General features: G+C 38.9%; 1 protein-coding gene across 1 annotated transcript in view; it reads right to left on the reverse strand.

Moving 5' to 3' along the window:
* Positions 1-27,014, reverse strand: part of NAV3 (neuron navigator 3) — a 280,691-nt gene that overhangs the window by 96,687 nt on the left and 156,990 nt on the right. Inside the window, exons 10-12 of the mRNA XM_009327527.1 lie at positions 16,157-16,265; positions 15,350-15,733; positions 11,796-11,915 (exon numbers count right to left, since the gene is read on the reverse strand). Coding sequence (XP_009325802.1) covers positions 11,796-11,915; positions 15,350-15,733; positions 16,157-16,265 — 613 coding nt within the window. The remainder of the gene's footprint in view (positions 1-11,795; positions 11,916-15,349; positions 15,734-16,156; positions 16,266-27,014) is intronic.

Genomic DNA, 27,014 nt, shown 5'->3' on the forward strand with positions numbered 1-27,014 from the left:
TTAGCGTCCTCCCAAATATAAGAATTATTTCACATAAAAATGACAACACTGTCCTTTGTCCTCTGCTGTATTATATGAATAACTCTTAGCATGGCACTGATAATTAATCCTCATTTTTTAGACACTGGTCTAAAATATCACAGCTGCCAGAGAGGGGGAAAAAAGATTACTTCATATCCTGTGTGTATTTTCCTTGAGCATGGGACTGATGGGAGGCAGCTTTGGTTGCCCCTGTAGTATAGGGCAGCCACTAGATTTTTTTTATACCATACCTAGTAAATTTTACAGGGGCTCTTTTAAAGGTTTAAGTGAATATCTGGATATATGTCATGATTTTTCCTCTGGTGGTACCCACTATATGGGTGGTGGGGAGGGAACAGGGCAGGAAGCTGGAAAGCAGGAGACACCCTTCAAAGCCAGCTTTATAAGGAGTATTCACTTTCTAGAAGGATCATCCACAAAAAAAACTGAGCTCCCTTTAGTTAGAGTATATTTATAAGAAACTGCAGCTGGTGATCAATTCTTAATGCTACTTAGGATATATTATTGAGAGAAATTTCTTTCAAAACCTGTGATCTACTGAAAAATAAAGAATAAACAGTTTTTTACCTTTTTCTTTAATTTTAAAAAGTTGAAGTGTTGATAGCAATTTGGCATCCTAATAATTGCCTATGGCAAGGCCACAACTGCGAACCCAGAAATGCACTGCTATTTTCTTGAAAGAGAAGCTCAGAGACCTTATTCCTTTGGCAATTCAATACTTAGTGAAATGAACTCGGTACTTGGTTTTCACTGCTACTTTTATGGAGAAAGGACAACAGCTAATGTTTTCAGAGCGGGGCATAGCGGAGAGGATGTTTGCAGCTTTAAGACAACAATTATTCCACCGTTCAGTTCCCCCTTGTATCAGAGCCATGGCTAGTGAAAGAAATGGAGCTCTTGTCAAGGAAATAGTTACAGCTCCCTGAGTAAGCGCTAGTCAAACCCACTACAGAATGAGGACCAATACTGCACGTAGCATTGCTGACCAGCTACCTTCAGCATTTATTGCCTTTGTGCTGAGTTGTGCCTAATAGCTGCAGCAGGTCCAAGAATCTGACAAAATATCACCAAAGCAGCAATCCAAAATTAATAAACTATCTATCACAAATTTTCTGTCATGTGGGCTGTTCTTACTGCCCACATTGGAAATCTGCACAAATTGAGTCGGAGTTCTTGGGGCTCACTTACCACTAGTCAGCAATTCAGTGGCACGCTGTGACAGAAGCCCAGTCTTAAAATTTCCCACATTGCCAATCCAATAGAATCATTAAAAAAAAAAAAAAAGACAGGTGATTTTATGGAAAATAGCTGTTTAGGGAAAGCTTTTGAAAATCTAGTTAGAATATTAGCTTTCACAATTTATCTGGAAGGCTCTAAATTATCATTGTCAACATACTTTATTTTTAATACATGAAAAATTATTTTTCCTACATGCTTTTCCATTGAGCTTATCCACTTTATATTCATCCATTTCTCAAGAGAGTATTGCTGTATCATTAATTTAAATTATTAAAGAGAGAGAAAGAAAGATGTACAAAACAGGGGATCGTAAATTCCTTTCTATCCTGAACAAAGGGAAAATACTTGTAAAATAGAGCCAATTCAGTTATTTTTTTATGCATCAAAAGATTTGGGTCATTCATGGCACACTGAGGCAATTCTTTTCATGGAGGGGAAGGATTTTAACTCAAAGAGGAAAAGGAATAATTCTTTAGCCTTAAAGAAACACGCTGAATTCTCTTTCAGTAGCTTTGCTGTACAGAAACTGGTTTTCCTAAAATGGAGCCTTTCTAATATCCCTTGGTAGGTAATTCCTTCCACTAAGGGACTAACCCTGGATGACAGTATGTCATGTCACACTGTGGCTGATGTAACTACATAGAGGCTTGTCACTTCACTGCAGTGCTCCACTAGAATTTCTTTTATTTAAAATGAAAAAAACCAGCAGCTTTTTTTTTTTTTTTTTAAATTCTTCGAAACAGGCATGTTTCATCTTAACGTAACCAAAAGCTAGCTGTCTAGCTATGTTCCTGGTACAGTCAACAGAAAGCGATAAGAGCCTCCAGATGGTGGTTCATGAGTCATGACAATTATACACCTTTACTGATCTTGCCTCTCTCATAAAGCATCATATGCCCTCCAGTCACCCCAGACACAGACCACTCATTAAATTTTGTCTACTTTGGTGTTTGAATCTGGCAATAAATATCTTATGGAAAGGTCTAGGCTTGATTTTAAAAAATGAAGATAAGTACAGCCTACCTTTATTCCTCATGTCTTGTTCCTAAAGTTCATGATCTTGCTAATAAAATTGTGTGTGCATTTCTAGTTTGAATCAACAAATTTTCAGATTTTAGGCAATGGCTATCAATATTAATCTGTTCATTAATTAACAGCCAGAAGATATGTAATACACAAAAATGTTTTCTGTCTCTGTAGTCTCTTTTCCAGAAACTGGTTCAAATCCCGTCCTTTGGAAATATCTTAATTTCACGTTTAAGTTAGTATACTGAGTCTGATCAAAAATTGTAGGATATTATAACATAAGACTGTAGCTTATATCAATAAGATTTATTTATAGATAAAACACTTTGAGAAGTGACAAACACCTGTTCTGTCAATTATTGTACTTCCCAGGGCAATGCAATTATTTCCAACGCTACACATGCTTTTAAACTGCAGTAAAGCAATTTTTGCTTTTGTGAATTTACCTACAGAGCAGTTAACAAGGTTAGCAGCCATTTTACATTGTATTCTACAGTATGAAACTGATCTAGAGCATAATGCATCCAAAAGGAGTATAAGAGAAAGTTTAGCACATTGGAAATTAAAGCTAATGCACACAGGTAACAGATTAAAAACTTACTTGTTCAGGTAAATTGTAATTAGGCAAAGCTATTTTTAAAATTTCATTCAAATAAAGTATTTTAGATTATTCAATCCACTAAGCAGGTTTGAATTATAACTATACGGTATCCTTTTGTAAAAAGCTTCTTCTGTAAAATGCATTGAGGGTTCCACTCTTTAAGTTTACACATCTGATCCTGCTTAAATTGTTATGACAATCTTTTGTTTACAAAGGAAATCTTTGAAGACTTAATATTTTAACAATTAGATACAGATGAGATTAGTGCTGTAACTTCAAAAGAAAACAAACTCCAAGCACATTGCTGCACCAAACATTTCCCTGTGTGGAGCTGAGGCTGTCACAAGGGGCTCCAGAGGGGCAGGAAGCCTCCAAACGGCGCTCGTAGAACAGATTGAAGAGGGAGGATCATCTTTTCCTCTCTCCATCAAAAGAAGACTCAGAGGTGACATAGTTAAGACTTATAAGTAAAATGTTGATACAAGCAAACAGAGGGATTTTTTTTCAAAGAGAAAGGTTAACACATGTTGAGCTCCACAGCGAGTGTCCCGCAGCGAGGGGTATTCTCTGCACTGGCTGGCAGTTTTTCTGCCACGCTGTATCCTTCCCAGCTTTCCCTTCATGCTCTCTCCCTTTGAACACTGTCTTTAGCCAGCCTACAGGGTTGAAAGTCCATTTCTTTTTCCAGAAAATAAAAGGCTCCCGTGTTTTTTAACCTGCACAGCTTTAGATAGATACATCCTTCTTCTAATTTTATCTAATCATAGATAACCCATGACCAGCTTTCAGCTGGATTCGGGCTATCTTTTTTAGCCACTAATGATGAAGTTACCTTGCAATGCAATTGCCAATCCAAAATGTATTGAACATCACTGCTTTCCTGCAGCCCCAGGACTGAGAGCAGTACTGTTTTGCTCTAAGAGCAGCACATCGCGAGGGAAAGGGTCAAAAAATTGCTATTTTCGTCTTTTGCACTGCAAGCAGCCCTAGAGCTCAAGCAGCAAATGTGCACTTGCACCCTTAAGATGCTAAGCTCAATTTAAATTTATCCTTCCTTTCACCTACCTGTTTTGTCCACCTCCCAACTAGGAGGAAGAGCAGGTAGACAAAACAACAAGCAAGTAGCTGTCAGAGCAGATCATGCTACCCCTTTCTCATTACTTCTCGTGGGTACAAAAAAGTGCACCATGATGTGGCTCTCCATTTTTCTACTCTTTCTTATCATTTTAGAGGTCTGCTGAAGCTGCCAAATCAAAATGTTCTTTAAAGTGAACTTATACCTAATAAATCCAAGGCAAAGGATTTTTACAGTGTTACAAATGAATTACTCTATGAAAGTGTTAACGGGAACATTCTTATAATCCATATGTTTTGTTTGCGAAGCATGCGTGTATGTGCATACCAAGAACTACCTCAATCTGGTAAGTAGCTATTATAAAAACAGTTCTTTAATAAACGACTTAAATAAGAAACAAAAATATCTTACTCCACAAGGAAGTAGGTCTCTCTGAGGCAATTTAGAGCATAAGACAACTTAGTGATCACAAGCTACTACATCTCCAGTACTAAATTAAATTATCAAAATCACAATTTTTACATTGTTTCATGAAGCATCTGTCTACAATACACCGTGTTTGTTAATGTTAGAACTGTAATCTCAATTGTACCTATTTTATTGCAAATTTCAGTATGATTTTTTTTTTTAATAGCCATGCAGGAGAATAAAATTACAACATTTTTTCCTCCAGCCATCAAACAAATCAAGACATTTTAGAACTTCATATGTTTCTTGACTTCAGGACTCAAATATGTATCGCATAGGAGATTCAAGTTCTTTAATTTTATATTTGAGCCTGGGGTATTTTGGGTAATGATTTAAATCTTGCTACCTATGTTTTGTTCTAACACAAAGGAGGCAGTACATCATTAGTCTTTGTTGATAACAATGAAGTACAGTAGTGGACCAAAATGATGCTGCTGCTGAAACTGTAAAATGCATTTTAGGTAGTTGTTATTAAATACATTGGTACTCTCTTCAGAAGTAGATTACAATCACAGTAAACCATCTCCATTTTTCCTGAAGGGAAGTATTAGCAATCTGTTAACATACGACGAAGTCCAGCCTCACTTCAAATAATTTTAAAGTATCTAAACCAAACTTTGAGATAAGCAGAAATAAAGAATGCAAACAGACTGCATGACATTAATACCTAGCTCCACACCATCCACTTTGAAAAAGTACATTTATGAGAATGTTAAATGCATCAACCAGCCTTCAGTTTAATGACCCTACAGCAAACTATATGCTCAGCTCATTTAGCATCGCATGAGAATGTAATTTGCTTCCATTAATTTGCAAAAGTTTAAAAACTTATTTCCATGAATTCCTTTTTCATATAAACTGAAATTAGTTGATACTGTCCCTCCTTCTGTCACTTGATAAAAAATGAAAAAGAGCAAACTTCATTTGTCATTCATTTCACACAATCACTTGCAGCTCGGTCTTGTTTTAAAGTAAACTTCTGCCATGCACTGCTCTTGCCTTTTCTGAATGTCATTTCCTTATGTAAGCGGGGTGCAAAGAAATGTGTCTGCAGACATGATGCTGCAGGATCATGACAGTTTAACATACTAATGACAGCATGCTAACAATGCAGTTTGTTTATGTCACTGATATTAATAAAGTATCTGAACCTAAAAACTCACACAGCTGTTAAATGTTTCCATGTTCTGGTTTGCGGTTCTATGGGCAATTTCTACAGATATTTAAAGCAACTAAGGAAAGAGACAACCTCACAAAACTAGATCAAAGTCCAGTTGCTCTGCTTATTGTCCAAATCCTTACTTTAGAAATCATGACCAGAACCAAAGTCATACTCAATTCAAATTCCCTTCTTTCTAAATTAATAATGCTGTACAAATTACTGAAAATTTTATTTTTCATTATGCCTTTGAAAATAAGGTATTTGTCCTCAAAGGATCCTGAATACTTAACAACATAATGAGCCACAAAACCAGGAGTGCTCCTTTTGACGCAATTATTCTGCTTTTCATGCATGGATACACACATATTTATGCTTTAGGTACTTAAATATAGCATCCTTAGTTTGCAGAAAAAATAAAAACCGAGATACACATTGAAATAGATACTTCTAACTAGTAACTTTCTTGATAGCCTAACAGATGCCAAAATGAGGAAAGATTTACACCAACGATTATGAAAATGCAGGATCATTTGAGAATAATAAAAGTAAATGGTGGGAAATGTTAATAGCAACAGCTGTGAAAAGAAATTATGGAAGATTAAAAGTATAGAAGAGAGCAACAATAGTAAAAACAGTTTAAAATTTAAATTGCTTCACAAGAGAGATTCTTTAATTACAATTTCTGGAGATACTTGAGTAAGAACTGCAAAAACAGTGAGGTGTAGATATTTATAATTATTTCAGTATCCTAAGAACCTACTAATACTGTAAAATCACAGACAGGAAAATTATCGCAGATCACATGATTGGATGAACCATGCTGACTTTAAGGTCTATAATGACTTTTTTAGGTTGTACACAGAATAGCAATCACAGGCTTGCTTAGTGGTGAAGGCAGACGCAAAGGTATAGGAAGTCTCTCTACACAGCCCAGCTGATTTGTAGCAAAACTCAGTTTTGCCCAAGAAAGTCTTAGACAGCAAGAAGTAGGTATATCTATTTTATGTTTTGTTATTTCATATCTGTGGGATGAATGTTTGTATTACTGCCATAGACACCGGTACCCAGAGTTGGACACAGCTGAAATGTTGGGAGACGGAGGAAAGGGTAGAGGGCTGAATGTGTGCACACAATGAATACCACTAATGCTGTGCTATATACAATTCCTTTAACTATCCATAGTAAATCCTGCTCTGCAAAGCAGCAAAGTGAACATGTAATAGTTGCAACGTGGCAGAACAGTGATCACATCAACACCAAACTGCAGGGACACATGGCAGAAAGCACAGTATTAGTGCAGTGCTGAAATACACATTACGCAGAAGCATTTGGATAGAAAAGCAATACAAAGTACGCCTGTCCACTGAACAACATCCCAAAGGGTTAAATTCCAAATGACATCAGCAATTTCAGCGTGCTGCCAAAACTTTACAGCATGAGAGCAGGCATTGTATTCTATTAGGATTTTAAGTTACTGTTCATGATGTGTCTCAGCCTTTTCTGGTACTACCAACCCTATGAAACAGGGCTCCCAGTTCAATACTCCTTTGAACTCTGGAAAAGTTCCTTTTCCAAAAGTACAATCTTCCAACTCAAGGCTCATCTTCTCAGACAAACACCAGAAGAAGATTTATAGTCATTCATGCAGGAAGTTAGTTAATAAACTACAGGCAAAATCTGGAATTATTTTATTATAATTATAATTAATAATGTATTATGGTGATTATGGTTTGGCTGAGAACAAACAGGCCAGCCTGAGCTAGTCTGAGATAACTGCCAAATATTCTACACATGTGACAGATGGTGGAAGCATTTTAAAGACTCCCTGTGCACAAGAACTCTGTGTAACAGGGGCTCAGATTCAATGCAACAGCAAAGTAGCTGAAGCGGGTCATCATAAAAGCACGCTAAGCAGCATAAGCTACCTTTAAAGCTTTAGGTTTCATCTAAAGAAAAGGTGAAAAAAAAGAATAGTGCATTCAAGGGATGTGAGGGGAAAGTGGTTGCACAACTTATGTTGACTCTTGGCTGATGAAAGTGAAGGAAACTCCGGCCTTTGATACAGTGCACTGAATTCAGCCGGTATAGGGGGTGGAAGGACAATGGTTGAACTCAGTGGAGCTATATTCCCTTCTAAAAGGGCTTGTTTAAACTTTCCTAACGGTTTTTATCAGGGTGGTTTGGAAACATTGCAACTTACTTTTCCATAAACCTTATTCCTCCCAAGAACATAATTCATTTTATGTGCTTACGTCTAATCTCTTTTGGCTCATCTTAGTTTGAAAAGGGTTTTGAACTCCAAGAATGTTCCTCAAATACTCCCTCTAAGAGTCCCAGAAGGCAAACGCTAGAGTGTAGAGGAGGAAGACAGAACAATAAATGAAAAGTAATATCATACAACTGAGAACTCTCCCAGCCACATCCCAAGTTACACCCGCTGCAGAGAATCCATCTTCCTCTCTAATTAATTTCTTATGGTATCTGAAGCAAGGTAAATTGCAAGGAATAGGCATTTATAGACCAAAAAAGAATCCAAATTAGAAAAAAAAATCAAAAGAAGAATGATACAACCGTTGACATCTGATGCTGCCAGTGTCCCTTCAGCCTTTCATTGAAAAAAACAAGCAAATATGCTGTGTTCCTTTCTACACCAATGTGCTTTCCAGAGCAGTATGCAATCAACACTTCAGCCTTGGCTTATGTTGCATTCATGAATTTAACTTTTTATGAAGTTGTTCAAACAGCAATTCAATGTTATTATTTGGATGAGCTCTCTCAGGCTAGGTTTCCACATGGAGATCCTTCAACCCTTTGCTTTTTGGCAAGAAGTGGAGATGCAGGTGCTATCTGAAACCAATTTAGAGTGGAATCAAACTGGGGACCTGATTGTCTTTTTATACCAGTTCCATGCTCTTCATTTCAATTAATTATTCCTGATTTATCCATGAAATGAGAATCATTCTGAAAGTATACATTTCCCAGAAATGGCATTACCCTTAGAGATATCATCAGCCCACCTATCTGAAAAATAATGTACTGCCAGCTCACAGAAAGAAAAAGTTTTAAAATACAAGCAGAAGCTGTAATTTAGGTTGTCAGAGAAAACCCAAGTTCAGTTTCATGGGGTTACTGTCAGCAAAAGTTGCTGGCTCTAGTGATGGACAGAATACTGAAACTTCTTTCCTGGCTGCTAATGTAAATCAGATATTTGCAGCATATCATTTATTTTCTGCCTGCACAGAGATGCCAGCAGAGTCCTTTACAACAGAAAGGCCAGGGCAAATCATGTCAATTATGAAAAAGGCTTATACTAATGATACCATAGAGAAAATACATGTGTCCTTCACATATCTACAGGGATGATAGAGAGGAGAATAATCCTCTTTCATGGAAGTTCATCATATCAGTGGCAAGGCATACCCTGAAGCCTTGACACAAACCCTATTATTTTTTGTTCAGAGTAGAAAAAAAAAGATCTAAAATGCTACGTGAGATAAGATGAAATCTCAGGTACCCACGCTGTTGTGAAGGACCAAAAGCTATCCTGCCAAACAAAGCGAGAGTCTCAGCAATCTCTGTATTGCTTTTTCCATCTGATTTCATACCATAAATGTGACATACATTGTTGAAGATCAGCATAAACAATTTTGTGTGTGTGTTTGACCTAATACAGTTTTTTTGTGACCCATTTTGGCAAGCATGTGTTTTGTTATCATCAGAACTCACAAAAACATTTAATTTTTTCCACTTCCTAAACACCTTTTTGCTGCTTCAAGGAATAGCATACGTTTACACACAAAAAAATCCATATCAACAAAGCATGATTAAGGTTGTAAAAATCAAGCATTGAAAGGTCAGAAAATGCCAGAATTGTCTGAAGATCCGTAATTTAAATCCCTCATGCCTGTGCATTATGAAAAACTTTTTAATTACATGATAGCATATAGTCAGTTCCATGACACCCCGTTTAGAGGGTCCAGAAGAGCACAGGAGTCCAGGTTTTATTCTTTGTGTAAGGAAAAGCAGTCATTACAGGATAAATCCTACTTCACATCTGTAGGCTTTAAGCTCAAAAATGACTTTGGGGATTGCTCATGCAGTTTGCTAATGTCAAGAGCAGTTTGCAAATGCACAGTGAAGATGGAATATATTGAGATTTTAGTTGTTGAGATCGAATAAATCTTTCCTGAATACACACGACTTTCATTTTTTTAAAAAGCCTTGTATCTTGCATAAAATTGGTCAACTTTTCACTCAAGACCCAAAATAATCTCCTGACAAATTGGAAGTCCCTACTCCACAACCTGGCAAGCGATAGACTCAGAGATGAAAGACTCGGAATCAGCAGAGTAGTTTTTAGCACAACATTTTTAGCCAGTCTGACAAAGTTGTATAAACAAACCAAAACAGATTTACGTACTGGGAAATGCTAGACAATCTCATTAATTGAGAACTGATGATAGCCTGCCTGTGGTTTCACATGCAAAACATGTATGTACCTGCACACTGTATAGAACAAATTAACACATACATTACTAAATAACACTTCAAAGCAAAACAAACACAAGGTGTTTGAGTGGCATCTAGAGTTTGAGGAATACTAAGAAAAATTTTCAAATCCCTTTATTTTAGACCTCTTTTTTTTCAGGGAAAATGTGCGTGGTTTGAAACCTGGGTGTGAATATTGCATGGTGGGAAGAGCTCTAATAACTTCACTCCCAGGTGAAAAAAAGATGTAGAGACATACAAAAACGTGGGCGCTAGCGACATTCTCTGCCTTCAATTACATGACTCCCAGCATCTAAATTTTCCACCCTCTGTCCCACTTTGAGCTTAAGGTTCTTGTTCTCACATACAGAGCTCCACAAAAGTCCCTCCTGCCCACATCTCATTTCTCATTTTCTCCTTCTGCTACTGCCTGAGTTCTACCCAAATTATTTTCTTAAACGCCTACTGTACACTTACTCTGGTCTTTGCATCACATCAATGCTTGCATTCCAAAGAGCTGAGCCATGTTCATTTGAAGTGCTATCGAAAATAGACTTTTTCTGCAAGGTCAACAAATGCTAATATGTCAGCTAAAACGACCTTCTTTGTTAAGTAACTGGTTCTCTAGATGAAAATTATCTTCTTTATCCTGATGCATTGCATGCACTGTTTGACTAATGCAGACTATCCCTGACTTGTGTCACAGGCGTATTTTCACCAGAAAACTGTGAAAAGTAAAAATTATATCATACCTAGGTTAATATCCTAGAACTTCTTCAACTAATTTGCTGGGTTTGTAAAACCAGAGCCACTTTTCTCCCTTCCTGATTAAATATATTTTTTTCCTTAAAGGAAACTTGATTTTAAAAAGATGGGACTGAAATCAACCCCCTAAAACTGAAGACTGCCAAACTTCACAGCTGCTCCTTATCTCTATGATGGTCTGACCAAAACCTCAGAGCTGACAGCTCAAAGTTCTGCAAAAGTTGGGTTATGAATTTTTATTTCTCAGACATGGATACAAGCCACCAATATGAATCTACTTTAAGCTCAAGGAAAAGAAACAGAAAGCACTTGCCTAATCTGCAGAAGTACTAGTGGGAGAGTGTTTTTACGCTCACACACATATATACACGTATAAGGGCAGGATAGTGTTGTTTCTTTTTTCACACTGCATAGACAATGGGATACAACCCCACTTCTCACTTCCCACTGCTCACGGGTACTGCCTTCTTCTGACACCCGCAGAGGGCAAAATGGGTGGAGAAGACCAGGGTTCTGGTTCCAGCCAACTCCAAATGCATATTCTGACCACATCATCAGGCACACGCAAGCTCTCTGCTGCCTAGAGACCCTGTGTATTCTCCCTATGCCCATCAATTGACAAGGCAACCTGTAAAAATCATGTCCCATTTCAGAGATTCAAGACTGCAAGTAAAGTCTGGGCTTCTTAACATTTTCTCTTACATCTTCAACAATAAATTCTTCCTAAGTCCCCTTCCCATGTGAGAAATTTGCTTTTTCCCCACTCGTTGTGGTATTTGGCGTATTGTGTGCTCAGAAACCTAGCGGTCTCAGAAGCTTGCTTTCTCTTGCTATTCCTTGTGAACAAAATGGTGATATATTAGCAGGTACGAAGGATGAAAAATATCTGTAAAGCTCAGATAGCTTTTTACTTAGCAAAGCACTGTTACCTGTCTGCATCCACAGTCACATCATGAACTCCTCTTTGAATGACGTCTCGAGAGGCAGCTAGGTCTGGTATTCGGTTCAGACTTCTTGTATATAGGTTGAGTCCTCCATCTGTCATGTACCTGAAAATAAATGTGTGGTCAATCAGTGCAAAATGCAGCCATCTGGCAATGATGTTTCACTCTAAAGTTAATGGACTGTGGAATTCAAATGTTTAAGGTACGAGCTGTCCTATTAGATGGTAGACTTACGCTAAATATTCTCACTTTATGTGCCCAGCGTACGGAGATCAGATATATGCCTATTTCCTAGGATCATTTGTCTTTTTCTGTGATGGCTTACAGGCCAACCTGTTTTATTAAAATATATTTAGGTTGAAACCCGCAAGTATCTTCAAAAATTTTAAGTACATTTTAAGTATTGCGGTTTTGTCAAATAATAGCACAAGATGCAAGAAGCATAACTCCAGTTAAAAAAGAAAAAAAAGGAAAAAAAATCAGTAGCATTCATCTAAATGGGAACAGAAATTGAGAACCCAAATCCGTAGTCCCTGCTGAGATGCAATCGTTCAGACATGAGATATCCACTGAAGCCCTTACAATGACATTTAAGAATCTATCTGTGTTCCTTTAGCTTGATTCCTACCACTTCACATTATAATGAATGACTAATGAATCAAACAGTGAGTATAGTGCTGCTTACTCACTAGAGAACCATTAAAAGTTTTTGAATTTCAAGCAGCAGCAATAATTTCTGGAATGCCTACCTACAGTTTAATATCTCTATGAGAGGTCTTGGTGCTTATAACTGAGCAGTATCACAAGCCTGTCCTACTCTCAAGGCCTGTCCATCATTTTCTCAAAGGACCTTTCATTAAACTGTCTTCCCTCTTATGCTCTTGTTTTTTACATTTCCCTCTCGTAGTTTTTGGTAACTTTAGTGTAGCAACCTAGTACAGAGTTTGCACAAATTTATTTGTGAAGGACCATGCACATGTATGGCACTTAACACAGAAGTATACATACACAGAAAAAAAATTTGGTATACCTCAGTGAACCTGCTCAAAGTAAATTTACAGGCTTACTGAAATAAGTGTAGTCCCAATGCTAGGATGGTGGCTAAAATGATCTACTGGAGTTCATGCCCAATTCAAATAATCTTTAACACACGTTCTCCTTGAGCCATGAAATGGTGCCACTCAAATCCATCTTTCAGTCGAAGCGTGTGTCCAAGTACACAAACATTTAATAACTCTGCACAGACTCCCAGGCACAAGCCAAGGCACACACACACACCACCAGTGTTCCAGATGTTCTGTTGGTCCTCTCCCTGCAGTTCCTTCTGGGAGCTGATTTAATTGAAATCAACTGTCCCAGGGACTGCAGAGCTAATACAGCAGCCCGGGAGCACCAGCCTCCACCCACATGGTTCGGGGTGCGTGAGCTGGTGCAGATTTTGAGAGCAAAGCTGTGGTAGGGTAGCCCTGTGAGACAGCTACAGTTTGAGATGGCATCGTGTCCTGGATGGCAATCTGGATGAGGGCAACCTCAAGTGCATTAAAACACAAAGGGTTGGTGGGCCTATTTTTAACTAAACTCTGAGGCATTTTACACACTGGTAAGATTTGGCCTGCAGTTCAGCAAGGGATTTCTGAAACCCTGGTATCTGGAGTCTGCAGAAGGTAATTTCACATTTGTTTTCAAAGGTAAATTAAGTCACACTTACACACTAGATTTATCCTTTTATTACAGACAAAATTTAGACTTTTTGACAGATTATTTAGCTAGGGGTGAATTACGCAGTAGGTTCCAAGGCTCTGGAATTGCATATTAAATTTAGCTGTGGTTTGAATGCAATCCAGTCCACATGGATTCTTTCCTGTGTAAGTAAGGCCTGAATGGAGAGACTTAACAAGTGCAACAGGTCTTCCTCGCACTAATTTCTAATTACTGCTGCATTCCTGTTCCCAAGTGTTTAAAGTAATTAAACTGAAAATGGAAAAGGCATAAAGGAGATAAGACTTTACATGCCTCAGTGAATCCTGAAATTTCAGAGCTTATTAACTTGTTTTTAACATTTACCGCACCTAAAAATGTTAACTGAGCATATTGCAACTTACTGTCTATTGAGTCATCCTTATTACAGATGCAAAGAAAAGTCACACCAGATGACTATATTAATTCTCTAATGTGATAAGCTAATTAATACAACCCATCAGGCACTGCAAAGCGTTCCCCTATCTTTTTTTTAAAAAATAAACTCATTCATCCATCAAAGGCAGCATTTATATTTCCTTTATGATAAAAGGTCTTCAGACAGTAAAGTATTAACATTTTCCACGTCTTTTCTCTGTTCTAGCACACATGAATATGGCATCCTACTTGACAGCCACTAAACCTCTGCTGTGGACAACCTTGCCAGCAGTACTCCGTTCACAGATCACTGAGACAGTGCGCCAGGGAGATACAGGAATATGTTTCTTTTATAGTTATGCTTTTTCTAGAGATCTATCTTTGGATGGTGCTTGAGGTGAGACACTACTCTAGAGAGAGCTTTGATCACAGACTTACATTTGCCCTTAGGAACGTATCATACCCAATTTCATCAGCCACCATTCTCTACTCATAGCTATACTTCAAAATAAAAGATTAGATTGACAGCGAGAGTTCTAAATTTATATAGAGCAAAGTAGTGTAGTGTGACACAGCCATGTACTCTGTGGAAATTCTGTTCAAATCAATGTTACCTCAGCCACCGAGCAGCCTTGAGATGCCAACAACAGCACTGAACAGTAATTTAAGTATGAGTAAAACAGTAACATGGCTTTTTTTTTTTTTTTTTAAATGATGCTTTAGGAATTCTAACATACATAGGAGTAAAGTGACTTATGTCCCAAGATTGATATAAGAATTGCTAAAGAGTAATTTGAAACACAGAGAGTGCAGTACCCCAAAGTCAATCAGTTGATTAAGCAAACAAAATTAAAATAATTGTCACTTTCTTCTTGGGTATGCTAGGAGAGTGACTGATCTATTCTTTTATGAAAAGGTATTCCTACAGCTCAGATGATATGCACAGTTGAAAAATTGCAATAAAGGCCTATCACACAGACTATACTAGACAATATCTGAAGTGGAAACAGAGAAAGTCAGTGCTGTCAGTAACTGCTTTTCATCAGCTGCATCCAATACCATATCTACCATCTCAAATAAAACATAAAAATACCGAAAGAAGAGCCATCCCAGAGCAAGCAGTGCAAAATGATGGTTTACCAGATAACTAAGAAATTCCTGTAAGTAATAAGAAGTACCTGTGCTCTTATCAAAGTTCATAGCAAAGTCACGTTGATGTTAAAGTATAAGAACTGAATTTGAAGGCAGGTGAGAACATCATGGGCAGCTTAGGGTTTTTTTGTGGTTTTGGGGTTTTTTTAATATGTATATTTTTATGTAGCAACCATAACGCCACTTCCACTTGTGTGCCAGAATTTGTTAGAAAAATCCTCTTAAACCTGCCAATCATGCATTAGCTCAAATGGGGAAAAAGTGCTACTTACCCACTATTGATGTCATCAGTTCTGAGGCTTTTCCCAAGAATGTCCCCATCGCTCATGTAGCCACCAACGTCAACTTCAGAGGACATGTCCAAATCACCACTTCCTTTCTCAGTCATGTCAATCTGTGAGATATTTCCAAGGCGAGAAACAGCTGCTCGACGAAGCGGGGTGGTGTACATGAATCGAGAAGGGTCTGTGTGTATGAAGCGACTCGCGCCGCTGCGAGGATAACCAGCGCCCAAGGACGGGGCATCTCCTGCCTGCAGCCGAGGACTGGCCTGCCCTAGCCTCCAAGTCACTGGGGTGGACCGGCTTGTCAAGCTTGGTATGCTTCTCCCATTCACCTCAGTTGTCACAGTGCTGTCAAAAGTTGTTTCCAATGTGCTACCAAACAAAATCGAGAAGTCAGTGAACTGTGCTTTCTCTGTTCCTGAGAAACAAGGAAAAGCAAAGGCTGGAAGAATATATATATTTTTTTAAAATGTTCTCTGTGTGTGTGTGTGTGTTTCTCCACGTGCACACGTGTGTTTGTGTAAACAATAACCTCTGCTTATAAAATAACCTAAAATAAATTTTATAGGATTCTAAGTAGATGTATATGAAACAATAACCATCTTTGTGAATGATTGTATAAGACACTTTGACAGTAAAGTATATTAAAGTCACATTTAAGTTGTTGAGGCAGTCTAGCAAACAGTATGGTTAGTGTCATAGTTAATTTTCCCTTGCAAGTCTCTAATTCATTCAGCAACTAGTAATACCCTCCTACAGTCCAAATTTTTAGCAATCTACACAAAACCAGTATACCTGTGGCTTATTTGGGTCCCTCTAAGGCTGGACATAGTTTCTTCCAAGTTCTGCCTCAGGTCTGCTATATTCTTTACAGTTCTCATTCTTCTTGTTTCAGGGTCTTCCCCTGGAGGAAAACAGCAAAACCAGCATAAATTTAAGCGCACACGAGCGTATAAGGTTGAATAAAGTGCACACAAGTATACACAGCTGAGAATACACACATATGATTGTAAATAGGTCTGTCCCTTTAATCTTTTAAAAAATAAAACCTCATCCTTTCAGTAATAAAACACACATATGCCTATAAATAACATGTGGTATGTAAAAAACCCACCTAAAAGAGTCCTGGTGAAGTATCCCTGTATAAAGGGCCCAAATCTATTAATGAAACTCAGATTTACAGTGTTGGGATTTTTATCCTCTGCAATCAAGGCACGATGCAGCCCCAGAGCACGTGATACGTTACACAGCCCCTTTTTCCTCCTTGACATTTTACATGACTTGGTAGGAAATAAAGCCACAGTAAATCTGTGTTTGGAAAGAACTGGGATGACTGTTACAACAGCTCTTCAGTATGCACCTAACATCCCGGCTATTTCAAAGTACCCTTTAAGTCAGGCACTTAATAAAGCATCTTTCCTGAACTGTAATGGTTTCCTGAAGGGGGAGATTATTCTTCATATGGGATGAAAAAAATATTCTTCTTGGGATAAAAATCTGAACACTCTAAGCACATGCGTCATTTATACAATTGCAGATTTTAACTGCCTTCAGGGATCCATTGTGAAGAGCTAGTCTGGTAACTTGAATAGTGAAACCTACAGAACTTCACCTGGAACATCCTGGAATAATGTTTACTTCATGCGATAAAAAAAACCCAAACAAACCAAACAAAACAGAAGGAAAAACAAAGTTAATATATTATGTGTTACAAAAGGAAAACATAATAAGTCTCAAAGCAACCCCCAGAAGTCATATATGAAGAAACAAAAATGCATGTTTTCTAGCATATTCATGTATCAATGAATTTTAGTTCATTTTTCTTTTGGAGAATAAGAGAATTTCAAAAGAAAATGTGTGACAAAAATCACTGATTTGTTCAAGGCTAAAGTTCTGCTTCTGGCTGCGTCCTGTATCTGTTGCTTGAAAGAAGGTTGGCAAGAAGCATCATTATTATAGTTATGTGCACAATGCTGAACATGAAGTGCAAATAATTTCTTTTTGACTCTATCAATGATAAATTTCATGTCATACCTCACTTTGTTAAGTTAATTTTACTCCTCATTCTGGAAATGTTATCATCAAGAATGATATTGTGCAACCACTAAAATTATCACTAATATTTAACTCTCGATTTCAGCATTCTCATCCAGAACAAGCTTTTAATCTAATTTTGGAATCCTCATGACATCTAGAAACTGTTTGATCTTGAATACATCTAACAGGAGATAGTCTGGTGAATTTAAACTCAACATCATACAAAAATCAAGATCAGAAATGCAAGCAGAGGCAAAATACTATGTAGCACTATGATATTTCACATTTGTAAAATGTAAAATACACACACAGACACACATCTTCAAGTTGCTGTATTTCTTATTCTGTTGCCACCTTTCCTCCTCCCAGGTTTGTGTGTGAGTTTATACAAGATACAAATTCAACAATAGTGATGTCTCTGAGGAAAAGCATGGTGTGCCATCTAAGTGAAAAAACAGGTAGGAGATGTTTGGGAAGGAAGGGAAAAAAAAATTGTATCCTTTGCAGAGTAGATAAAATGGGAAAAAAGGAAGGAGATATTAATGTAGAGCTTGCAAGAAAAGTTGCATAGGACAGAGAACTGGGAAATACTCAACATAGGGCCAGAAACAATGAACATTTTATATTTAACAAATTATTCTGGAAAACTAAAGCAAAAAAAAAGAAGTCCTGCAGGAAAAAATTCTGGTAAGGTAAAAAAATCTCAACACATCTGTTTGAAGGCATGGGAAAAAGGTTGACTTGCAGCAGAACTACAAGTATGGGTTTAACATTGGTTTACAAAAAGCATTGGATTAAAATCTACAGTGACATTTATTTCAAATACAAGGGAGAATCTGCAGAAGCAAACTATGATTGAACAATGGTTCACTTAAGCTCCTTAATTTTGAGTTTTGACTAAAGGATGAAGCCTTTGAGCTCATGGACAAACTGGATTGCTACTGTACCCTCTTCTGCAGTCCAGGTCCTATCGCCCAAACACTCTGCAGGCAGTTAAGAAAAATCCCAACTCCTGACATTAAATGGAAATAAATTATTCCATATACATTCCATATACCCTTTATTTCTTCCCTGATAGACAAATGATGCATGATACTAGCCAACGTACCCTGAAGTTGTGATTCAATGTCAAGCTAGCTTTGACAGCAATGCCAGGCTGAGGTTTTCCCATAGTCCCGGCTATGTCTTCTGTCCTCTGCTGCAGCCAAACAGTCCTTCAGGAACTGCTGTTTGCTTGTTTGTTTTTTTTGCTCCAAATAAATTCTTCAGTGGTTTAATGATCCAACAGTCCATAAACCTCTGGGTTGGCACCATGGAACTGACAGTGGGGTCAACACCCGGACAGAGTGGAGACAAGAAGTGGGGATACAGGTCCAGCACTGCTGCTAAACTCTCCATCTTCTCAAGCCACACCCTGAGGACATGTCCATTCACAAAATTTTGCTCCATGAAATAAACTACCTGTGTGCATTTTTACATGTAATACACCTTGCTGGAGGCAAACGTTCACATTCAGATTGAAATTACTACAACTACTCCTGTGTTTCAAGCTAGGCATGTTCAATCAAGCACCTTGCTGATCAATGTACCCATGGATCCCATGTACTGTTTGCAGAGTTTTCTGCACCATCCTGGAGATTCCCGTGAAGCAAAAGGGCTCATGCCAAGGCAAAGCTGGAGATCATTAAGTCCTCTTAGATTGAACCTGCTGTTGGAAGCCCAGACAGTTCCCAGGCAGGCTGTCCGTGCCTGCCTCCAGGCAGTTGCCTGCAGTGCACTCAGTTCCTCACTGTCGCCACCCTTTGCTTTCCCCACTCCACCAAATGCACCCAAATTTACTTCCAGGATCACATTCTGTTCCTACCACAATACCTATATGGGGGGGACCCAGGACCTGTTACCTGCCCTGCCTCAAACCAGGGCTGAAACAGTAGCTTGTTGGTATAAGACAATTTTCTGTTATACACAGAAAGACAAATTGCAGGGTGCAAGCAGGCAGAATTAAAGGCAAAGCAATACTTTATATTTATTTGAGGAACTGAATATAATTCATATTTGCAGTGACTTTGCCCTTTCCTTCCTTTTTTATCCTTGTCAGTTGTCCTTTGCTGTATGTTAACACTGCAAATTCTTGCAGTAAAAATGACAGCAACTGTCTTTTAAAATGTATATTATACAGTAAATAGCGTAACAAAGCCTTAAGGTATAATTGCAATACCAAAAAAAAAGTACATATATATGGCAAACTGCCAAAATATATTTTCACAGAGAAGAATATTTTACTTTCCGACAAATTATACCATAAAAAGTGGTGTTATTCTATCCTGGAAAGGTGAAAAGTTTGAGTTCTAATCTCTTTTGATCTCTCAGTGACACAAGAGGTAATTTCAAAACCTTTCCACCGTTTTTTTCTAAAAAAGATACAACTGGAGTTTTATGATCTTAAAATAGTACATAGTACTACATACAAAATCCTCACAACTGTAACTATTAAGTGTTTTAAAAATAATTCTTCTTTTTTCTTTCCATCCTTCTCTTAAGGCCGTATCAATGGACTCATGCTGTACCATGGATGAGCAAGTCAGAAAGTATAAACAGTTGAACACGATGCTTGAGAGAGTGCAAGATCCTCAGACCTAACTTGCATCTGACATTACCTACATTTTCAGGACAGCACTGTGGCTCCCCATCTACATCAAGCCTCCTTCTGTACAGAGGACCATAGGGATGGTGAATATGTTTTTTTCTGAAAGCTAGATACATCTTGCCTTCTAGAAGAGACGCTATGGTGCTTACGGCAGCAGGATTGGGACACACTGCATGGGTTCAAAGGGAGCCCAGACTCCCCCAGGCACCTTGTTGCTTATTACTATGGCCCACTGCCATCATAGAGTCTAGCTATATTTGCATGACCTAACATATCAGAAATGCTCCCTGGCTTGTTATCTCAAGTGATTCCGGTTTGTAGGCTGAAGAAAAGCCATTCTATTTCATATGTGGAGAGACTGGGATAAGAAAGATGCACCCTGAAACTTTCTGTCAAAATTCTGTTCCTCTTACAAGAAAGTCTGATGTAAATATTTTACTGACCCCATGAAATATAATCTGCTTAAGTAGCTTCATTATTTCTGTTAAACATAAATATGCCAAAAGATTGTCCCCAAATTCTTACCTATAAGCAGCGAAGCATTACAGGTTAATTTCTTCCATTGTGTGAGATATGTACACAGGACATCAAAATAAACATTTTACAGAAATCACTAACCACCTAGGTTAAACTTTTACATTCACATTTCTGAAGCTCACCCATAATTGCGCATTTAATAATACTGTTCGTAATCATTTCAGTACTTCTGCACATGTAATTACAGCCCAAAGCAGATAAAGGAGAGAATAATAATTCCATTAATTGTCTGATTTTCATAAAAGGATTTACAAATAATAAGCAGCTCCCCAGAGAATTGTCTACTCTTAGATATTAACTCCATTCACAAAGTAAAGTACAGGTATTACTCTGCAGGTAGGGAAACTGAGGCTCACAAGAGAACAGGGATTTGCTCAGGGACACGCAGATGAAGAGGAGCAGGGGCAGGTGGAGAGCTCAGCTTCCTTTGCTAACAAGCCTCTAATCTGTAGGAGAAGCCCCTTTGTGCATACTGGTATTGTCTAACAACAAAAAGGTATGCATAAAAAGAGAACACTTGTTTCTTTGTTATTTTGAGATGATAGCTTTTTACATTACATACACAGCTAAAAAATTATCCTGAATGTTTAAACACAATCAGGGCTAAAATATCCACCAGCAAAGAACCTCCAGGCTAGACACATGCTACATGACCTTGGAAAAGCAAGCAGCCACTTCAACCATTTGACTGGCTGAAGAACAAAGCTTTGGAAATGAACACTTTGAGCGCTCTTATAAAAGGCTGAGAGATGAAAAGTAAAGCCAGTAACACAGAAGCCTTTTGAAGCACCTATGGCTGTGGACTTCAAATGCTCACTGGCATGCACTGATATAACTAAACTGGTTATTTAAACTAAACTGAAGCCCTGGCACTCACAATTCCACGTATATGGATGAAATTATCAGCGGGGGCGAAGGGGGAAGCAATACTGGAGGGACAGTTTGTATGTAGGCCGAGACATTTTCTATCTAAACCAAACCTTGGATTCAAGATTTCAATTTTAAATTCATGAAAACAAATGTCATTAAAATTAAATTATTTATGAGTAAACTAATAGCACTTAAATGTTTCACCTTATTTTTGCCAAGCAAACTATGCTCAATTGTTCACAGGCTGTTGCTGCTTATGCAGCCGTCAAAAGTGATTTAGACATTTGTCTTCCATTTCATAGAGTCTTTAGAGGTAAGAGTAAGCAAACAAGGAAGAAATGTCTAGACCCTATTTTTGCATACTATTGCAAATAAACCCAGTTCTGTCTCGCGAAATCACTGTCAAGATCAAAAATCTGGTCCATGCAGATATGTGCTAACGCTTGGGTCTCCTCCTGCCCTTCCTGATGTCAAGCCAAAGTTAACTTACCTAAAATATCAGTATAAAGGACCTGTTCTAGGTCCCCCAGCATTGTTATTATGACATCTTCATCCAGATGTGCGGTCCCTTCACGCAAGCAGCCTTCCTCCTCCTCCTCTGCCCAGTTCCTGCTGGAGAAATGGGACGTGCAGGATGCATTTTCATCATCTGATTTTCCCTTCTCCTCATTGTCAATCTTGAAGCCTTCACCTGTACGCTGGTCTCCCAACCTCCTGGACGCCCTGCTTCCAGCAGGTGGTATCGCCTGAAACACTTGGGGTGCGGTGAGGCTGGGGTGGCAGAGAGAGTGCACCGACTGTGAAAGTGCCTTGGAAAGGGAGCCTCTGCCTCCAGCTTCTGCCTCCCGCTGATGGTAACTCTGGCTGGACTTGGAGGCGTTTCCAAACCAGTTCTCTCTGTACGAGTATCGCCTCTTCTCCCCTTCGCTGATGAGCGTGAGATTGGTTAGAGACTTCTGCTTCTGAAGACGAACACACCCTCTTCTAACCTCCTTGCCTTTAAACACTGACAGTTCAGCAGATCGCTGCATTTTTCCGGCTGGGGCTTCACCTCAGTTAGATTTCATATTTCTGAGACGGACAGCAGTTCAATTCTTCGGAAAGGTCTGGGAGGTGGTCCCTCCAGCACTGCACGCTGCATATCCCAGGTAGTGCATACTTGCACTTGCAATGAAAAGCACAGCTCAAACATGCAGGGTATGTACTGTAAATGACTAGACAGGCACAGTCATTTTCTTTAAAATTATGCTGCTGTCTCTGCTAAGCCACTTCTCTCCCGTCACATTAATCTGCAGTACTTACAGTCATTTTCACTTGGATTTCTCTCAAGCAGAAGAGAGTTGATCAAACACTCTGCTCCAGCACAGAAGTAATCCCAAAAGCCAACTGTGTTTGCCCCTCTCCATCCAATCACCGGTCTCATCGGAGCGGTGGGCCTGCATCTCTGTCTACAGCTGCTGCCGCCTTCTGAAATCCAAAGTAGGCACAAGTGCTGTCTCGGGCTTTTCCCCCCCCCCTCACCAGATCATGACTGATCCCAGTGCACGGCTCTTCACTTTAGATGGGCTGACACAGAACTGCAAGTACAGCCTCCACGTCAGAGCGCAATAAAGAGCCAAAATTAACCACTGAAGCAAAGCTCTGCACAAGCCTCCTTACATTTTAGTATTCAACCTGCATTCCCAGATATATGACTCTTCTCTGCTACTGCAGTGAATGCTGCTGGCTGCCATGGCAGCAAACATCCTGGTGAATTAAACCCGAGACACAGAAGCCTCTGCCCAGTTTACAGTGCCACAGGTTTCAAGACACAGCTTCACCTGAATGGGATGCTACAGTAACAGACCTAGCTCACAGTCAAATCCTATTTTTCTCCTCGAAAGGTAAGGATGACAAACTATTTCTTCCATATCACTGCTACTCCCTGTGCAGGAAGCTAAAAGCAGATTTGCAAATGGACCTTCAGTCTTGCAATTTCCTCTAAAGAAAAAAAAAAAAAAAAATTCAAGATCATAAAGAAGCTAAAAATGGAAGACAACAGTACCTACCCAGTAAAGTGATTTATAGAAAGAAATATTTAATTTCTTTCTCCTTAAAGTACACCTTGTTTGCATCTCTGTGAGATTCAGAGGCTAGTATAGAATTAAAAAGCCATAATAAAATCTTTGTTTCATGATCTTCTGAAGAAAACCTATTAATGGAATAGTAATTTTTTATAAAGCAACTCAGTATCATGTCTGGACTAAGTTCACCAGTTGTAAATGTTGTTTTTAAATACATTATGAAGAGAGAAAGAAGACTTATGTTTAAATGTATACCTTTTCTCACAGAGAAAAAGATATTAGTCCCAGAAATAATAGATAGATGAACAAAGAACTAGCTGAATTTCACTCTAATTTTTTAGATGCAAACTTTTTATCTAGGGGCAATTAATTTCATAAAACATTATGTAGAAATCTACAAATATGAAAATTGCTGTATAACAATATACTGCTTTTGTCAGGGTGAAAACATGCTTGTCTCAAATCCCTACCTGAGAAACCTTGACAGGGAAGTAACCTTTAAAAATACCACCCTAAGAATTACAGACTGTTTGCAGATTTCCTGTATGAATAAACGGGTGTTAACAGAAGCCTCAGTGTACTTCTTGCTTTTTGCTGGCTCAGTTTACAGTTTTTAAAGATATATAAGGAAAAAAATACATGGGAGAAACTTCTTGGAAATTTTAAAGGCAGGGTACATTTTTTTCTAGGTAACCCTCATAAACACAGTACTAATCTAGAAAAAAAAATCAGTGGTCTCAAGCAATGACGGTTTTCCATATTAAATCACTGACACATTCCTAGAAAGACAGAGTCCACAACAAGAAGACATACCACTCCCCTCCCCACCTAGCGCACAAAGTCAAAATAAGAGGAGACAAGGAGAATGCTCTGTCAGCCTGAGTACAAAATCATCCCAAATATTAAATGCCTGCCAATTCTTCAGCATGGAAACAAAAGGTAAGACTGCTGTGTTTACTCCCAGGGCCTGCCAGTTGCAGTGGCATATGGGCCCTTGAAAGGTTTTTCTGAACATGCTGGTGCCTGCCTGCAGCAAAGCCTGGTGCGCTGGTGTGGATGCGGACGCAGCCCCGGCTGAGGAAGCAAAACTCCAGCACTGCCCGCATGCTCCCACACCGGTACGCGCTGCCGGCGCCGTGTGGCTGTAACAGGCTGTTCAGCACAGCTGAGGAAGCTGTTGAGGTTGTTAGAAAGGCTTCACAGGGCTGTATTTACAATAGGGAATTTGCAAAATGAAGGGCAATCTCACTCTTTTTCCACTCAATAGTTTTAAAACCTCGACTTATACTCAAATTGGTACAGTATTCTCAGTTGCTATGTTCCAAATTAATAGGAAGGACAATGATTTGGCCCCACGCTGCACTGCGGTACAGCGGGATCAAGGGAACAGAATCTTTTCCTACCATAAACAGCAAGGCTGAATCTCTCCCTGATACTCCAAATAAATGAATGGTAACTTCCTCAGCCGCCCTTTTATGCCCAAACAGCTACAGTCAGTGGCTTGTCTCCACGGTCAGCTGTAGGCAGGTATGGACATGCTCTGCCTCCACACCGAGCTCATAGCACGCGTGCCTGGTCGTATGTAGCTGACATTCCTGCGGTGCTGTATCTGGCCTCAGTAAGCCCTGTGGACAGGGTGTACTCCCTCGTGCTGAGCATTGCTCTGCTAGGGAAGCAATGCACGGTGCAGCCGCTCAGCTCTGATCATGAATAAACCAGATACAAGACTGCCAGAACTGGCCAGGTATATTTAGTCCTCTTTCCAGCTGGGAGCAGAAGAACTTATGGCAGGGGATTAAATGTCTTCACCCAATGAGCCACGCCAAACCTCATGCATGGTGTTGGCAATAGGTGCCACACCACTCCAGGCTGGAAGGGTCTTTGGCAGGGGTACAGCTGGGTCCTGGGCAACCCAGTAGGTCCCAGTGTCTCTGCTGACCTGTTTCTTCTCCCGCCTGAGCTATTCGCTGCAGCCCAGCTCCAGCAGGACACAGGTCACGGACCATCGTCCAGCTACAGGAATGACACTTGAACTGTGTGGGAGCCACGTGAGGGTAGCTGGCAGCTCCAGCATCCACCTGTCTCACTTACTTTTCTACATACATTAAAAACACAGTAAGTCAAATGCTGAATGCTGGGATATGGAGGTACTGGGGCTAATCACACAACCTTCATTCAGCCTTCGTGTGTATAAACACAATACTACTGCCCTTAATTACAGGATTATATGAACTTTTCCTCCGTTAATCCCACTGCCTCACTTGGCAGACAGATCGTCACGACCATCCTCAGATACAGCAGACACATACGTACATCTCGGATCAAATGCTCAGCACAAAGAACGCTGAATTTATCCTTCTGCTTTACCACACCCCTCTGCAGGGTGTCATTCTACAAAACATCAAATTACAATGTGCAAAATGTCCAGGTTTATTTATTGCAAAATACTTTCATAAAGCTCATCCCTCCATTTTAAGTGTATGAAATACAGTAACAAGCGAATACATCTTTCTAAACTAAGCAGACAGTATAGGAGACCAGAAGAGAGCAAATGTCATGACAGAGCATTATTCTCCAACTACCTTGCAATTCAGTGTATTCCCCACCAACCACGCAGGAATATGTTTAAATCAAGAACAGCACAGCGAAATTCCCCAACCCATCACAGTCAGTGTAACATATTACCTTATTTTTACTGTCTCTTTAATAAAAGGAATTATAAAAATGATTTTAAGAACTAATAATCTAGGGACAAATTTTGCTGTCAGATAAGACTTTCTTTGAAGTCTCAGTGCATAGTTAGGAGCCTTACAAATGAATTATGTAATAGATCTGCAAATGCATAAGATTATGAATCTCTTCAGCCAAGTTTACTTGAAAAAAAAATATTGTAAACTATTTCCACACCTATTAATTAACTATTTCTTTCAGAGACCAAAAAAGAAGCACAGTAAACATAAAAGCTTGAAAATTGAATGTTTTTGTGCTAACCCTGCCATTGATATTGGCCTATAACTCTTAAAGTTACTCTTTCATTTCTGCTTCATCCCTCAGATTTTTTTGCAATTAGTCAATGTTTGTAAATTCATGAATAATTATTTAATCAAACACTTTGCATTAAGCTCTTTGAACATGTAAACACTTGTTAAAGCCAAGCACTATCACTGATTTCATAAAATAATACTTTGTAGCTACTGACAGGTACAGTTTACAACAGATTATTAAATAACTAACTTACTGACATCCTTCTCCAATCAACTTGCAGCAGAGACTGATAAATGTCACAGCTACTACAAGTAGGAATACTGGGTATGAAAGTCTGAACAACTTGTTCATAGTCATAACATGAAAAACAAGCGCCAAAGCAAATTACTTTATCAGCCTTTCTTTTCATTCTCATTTTAAAAACCTGTCTATAAAGTTACACTCCAGTTTTGCAGAAACATAGATACTGAGTAGTCTTGTTGAAGCAACTGGTACATAAAGTACATGCAAGAAA

Source organism: Pygoscelis adeliae, unplaced genomic scaffold, assembly GCF_000699105.1.
Source record: "Pygoscelis adeliae isolate BGI_AS28 unplaced genomic scaffold, ASM69910v1 Scaffold113, whole genome shotgun sequence".
Classification (NCBI taxonomy): Eukaryota; Metazoa; Chordata; class Aves; order Sphenisciformes; family Spheniscidae; genus Pygoscelis; species Pygoscelis adeliae.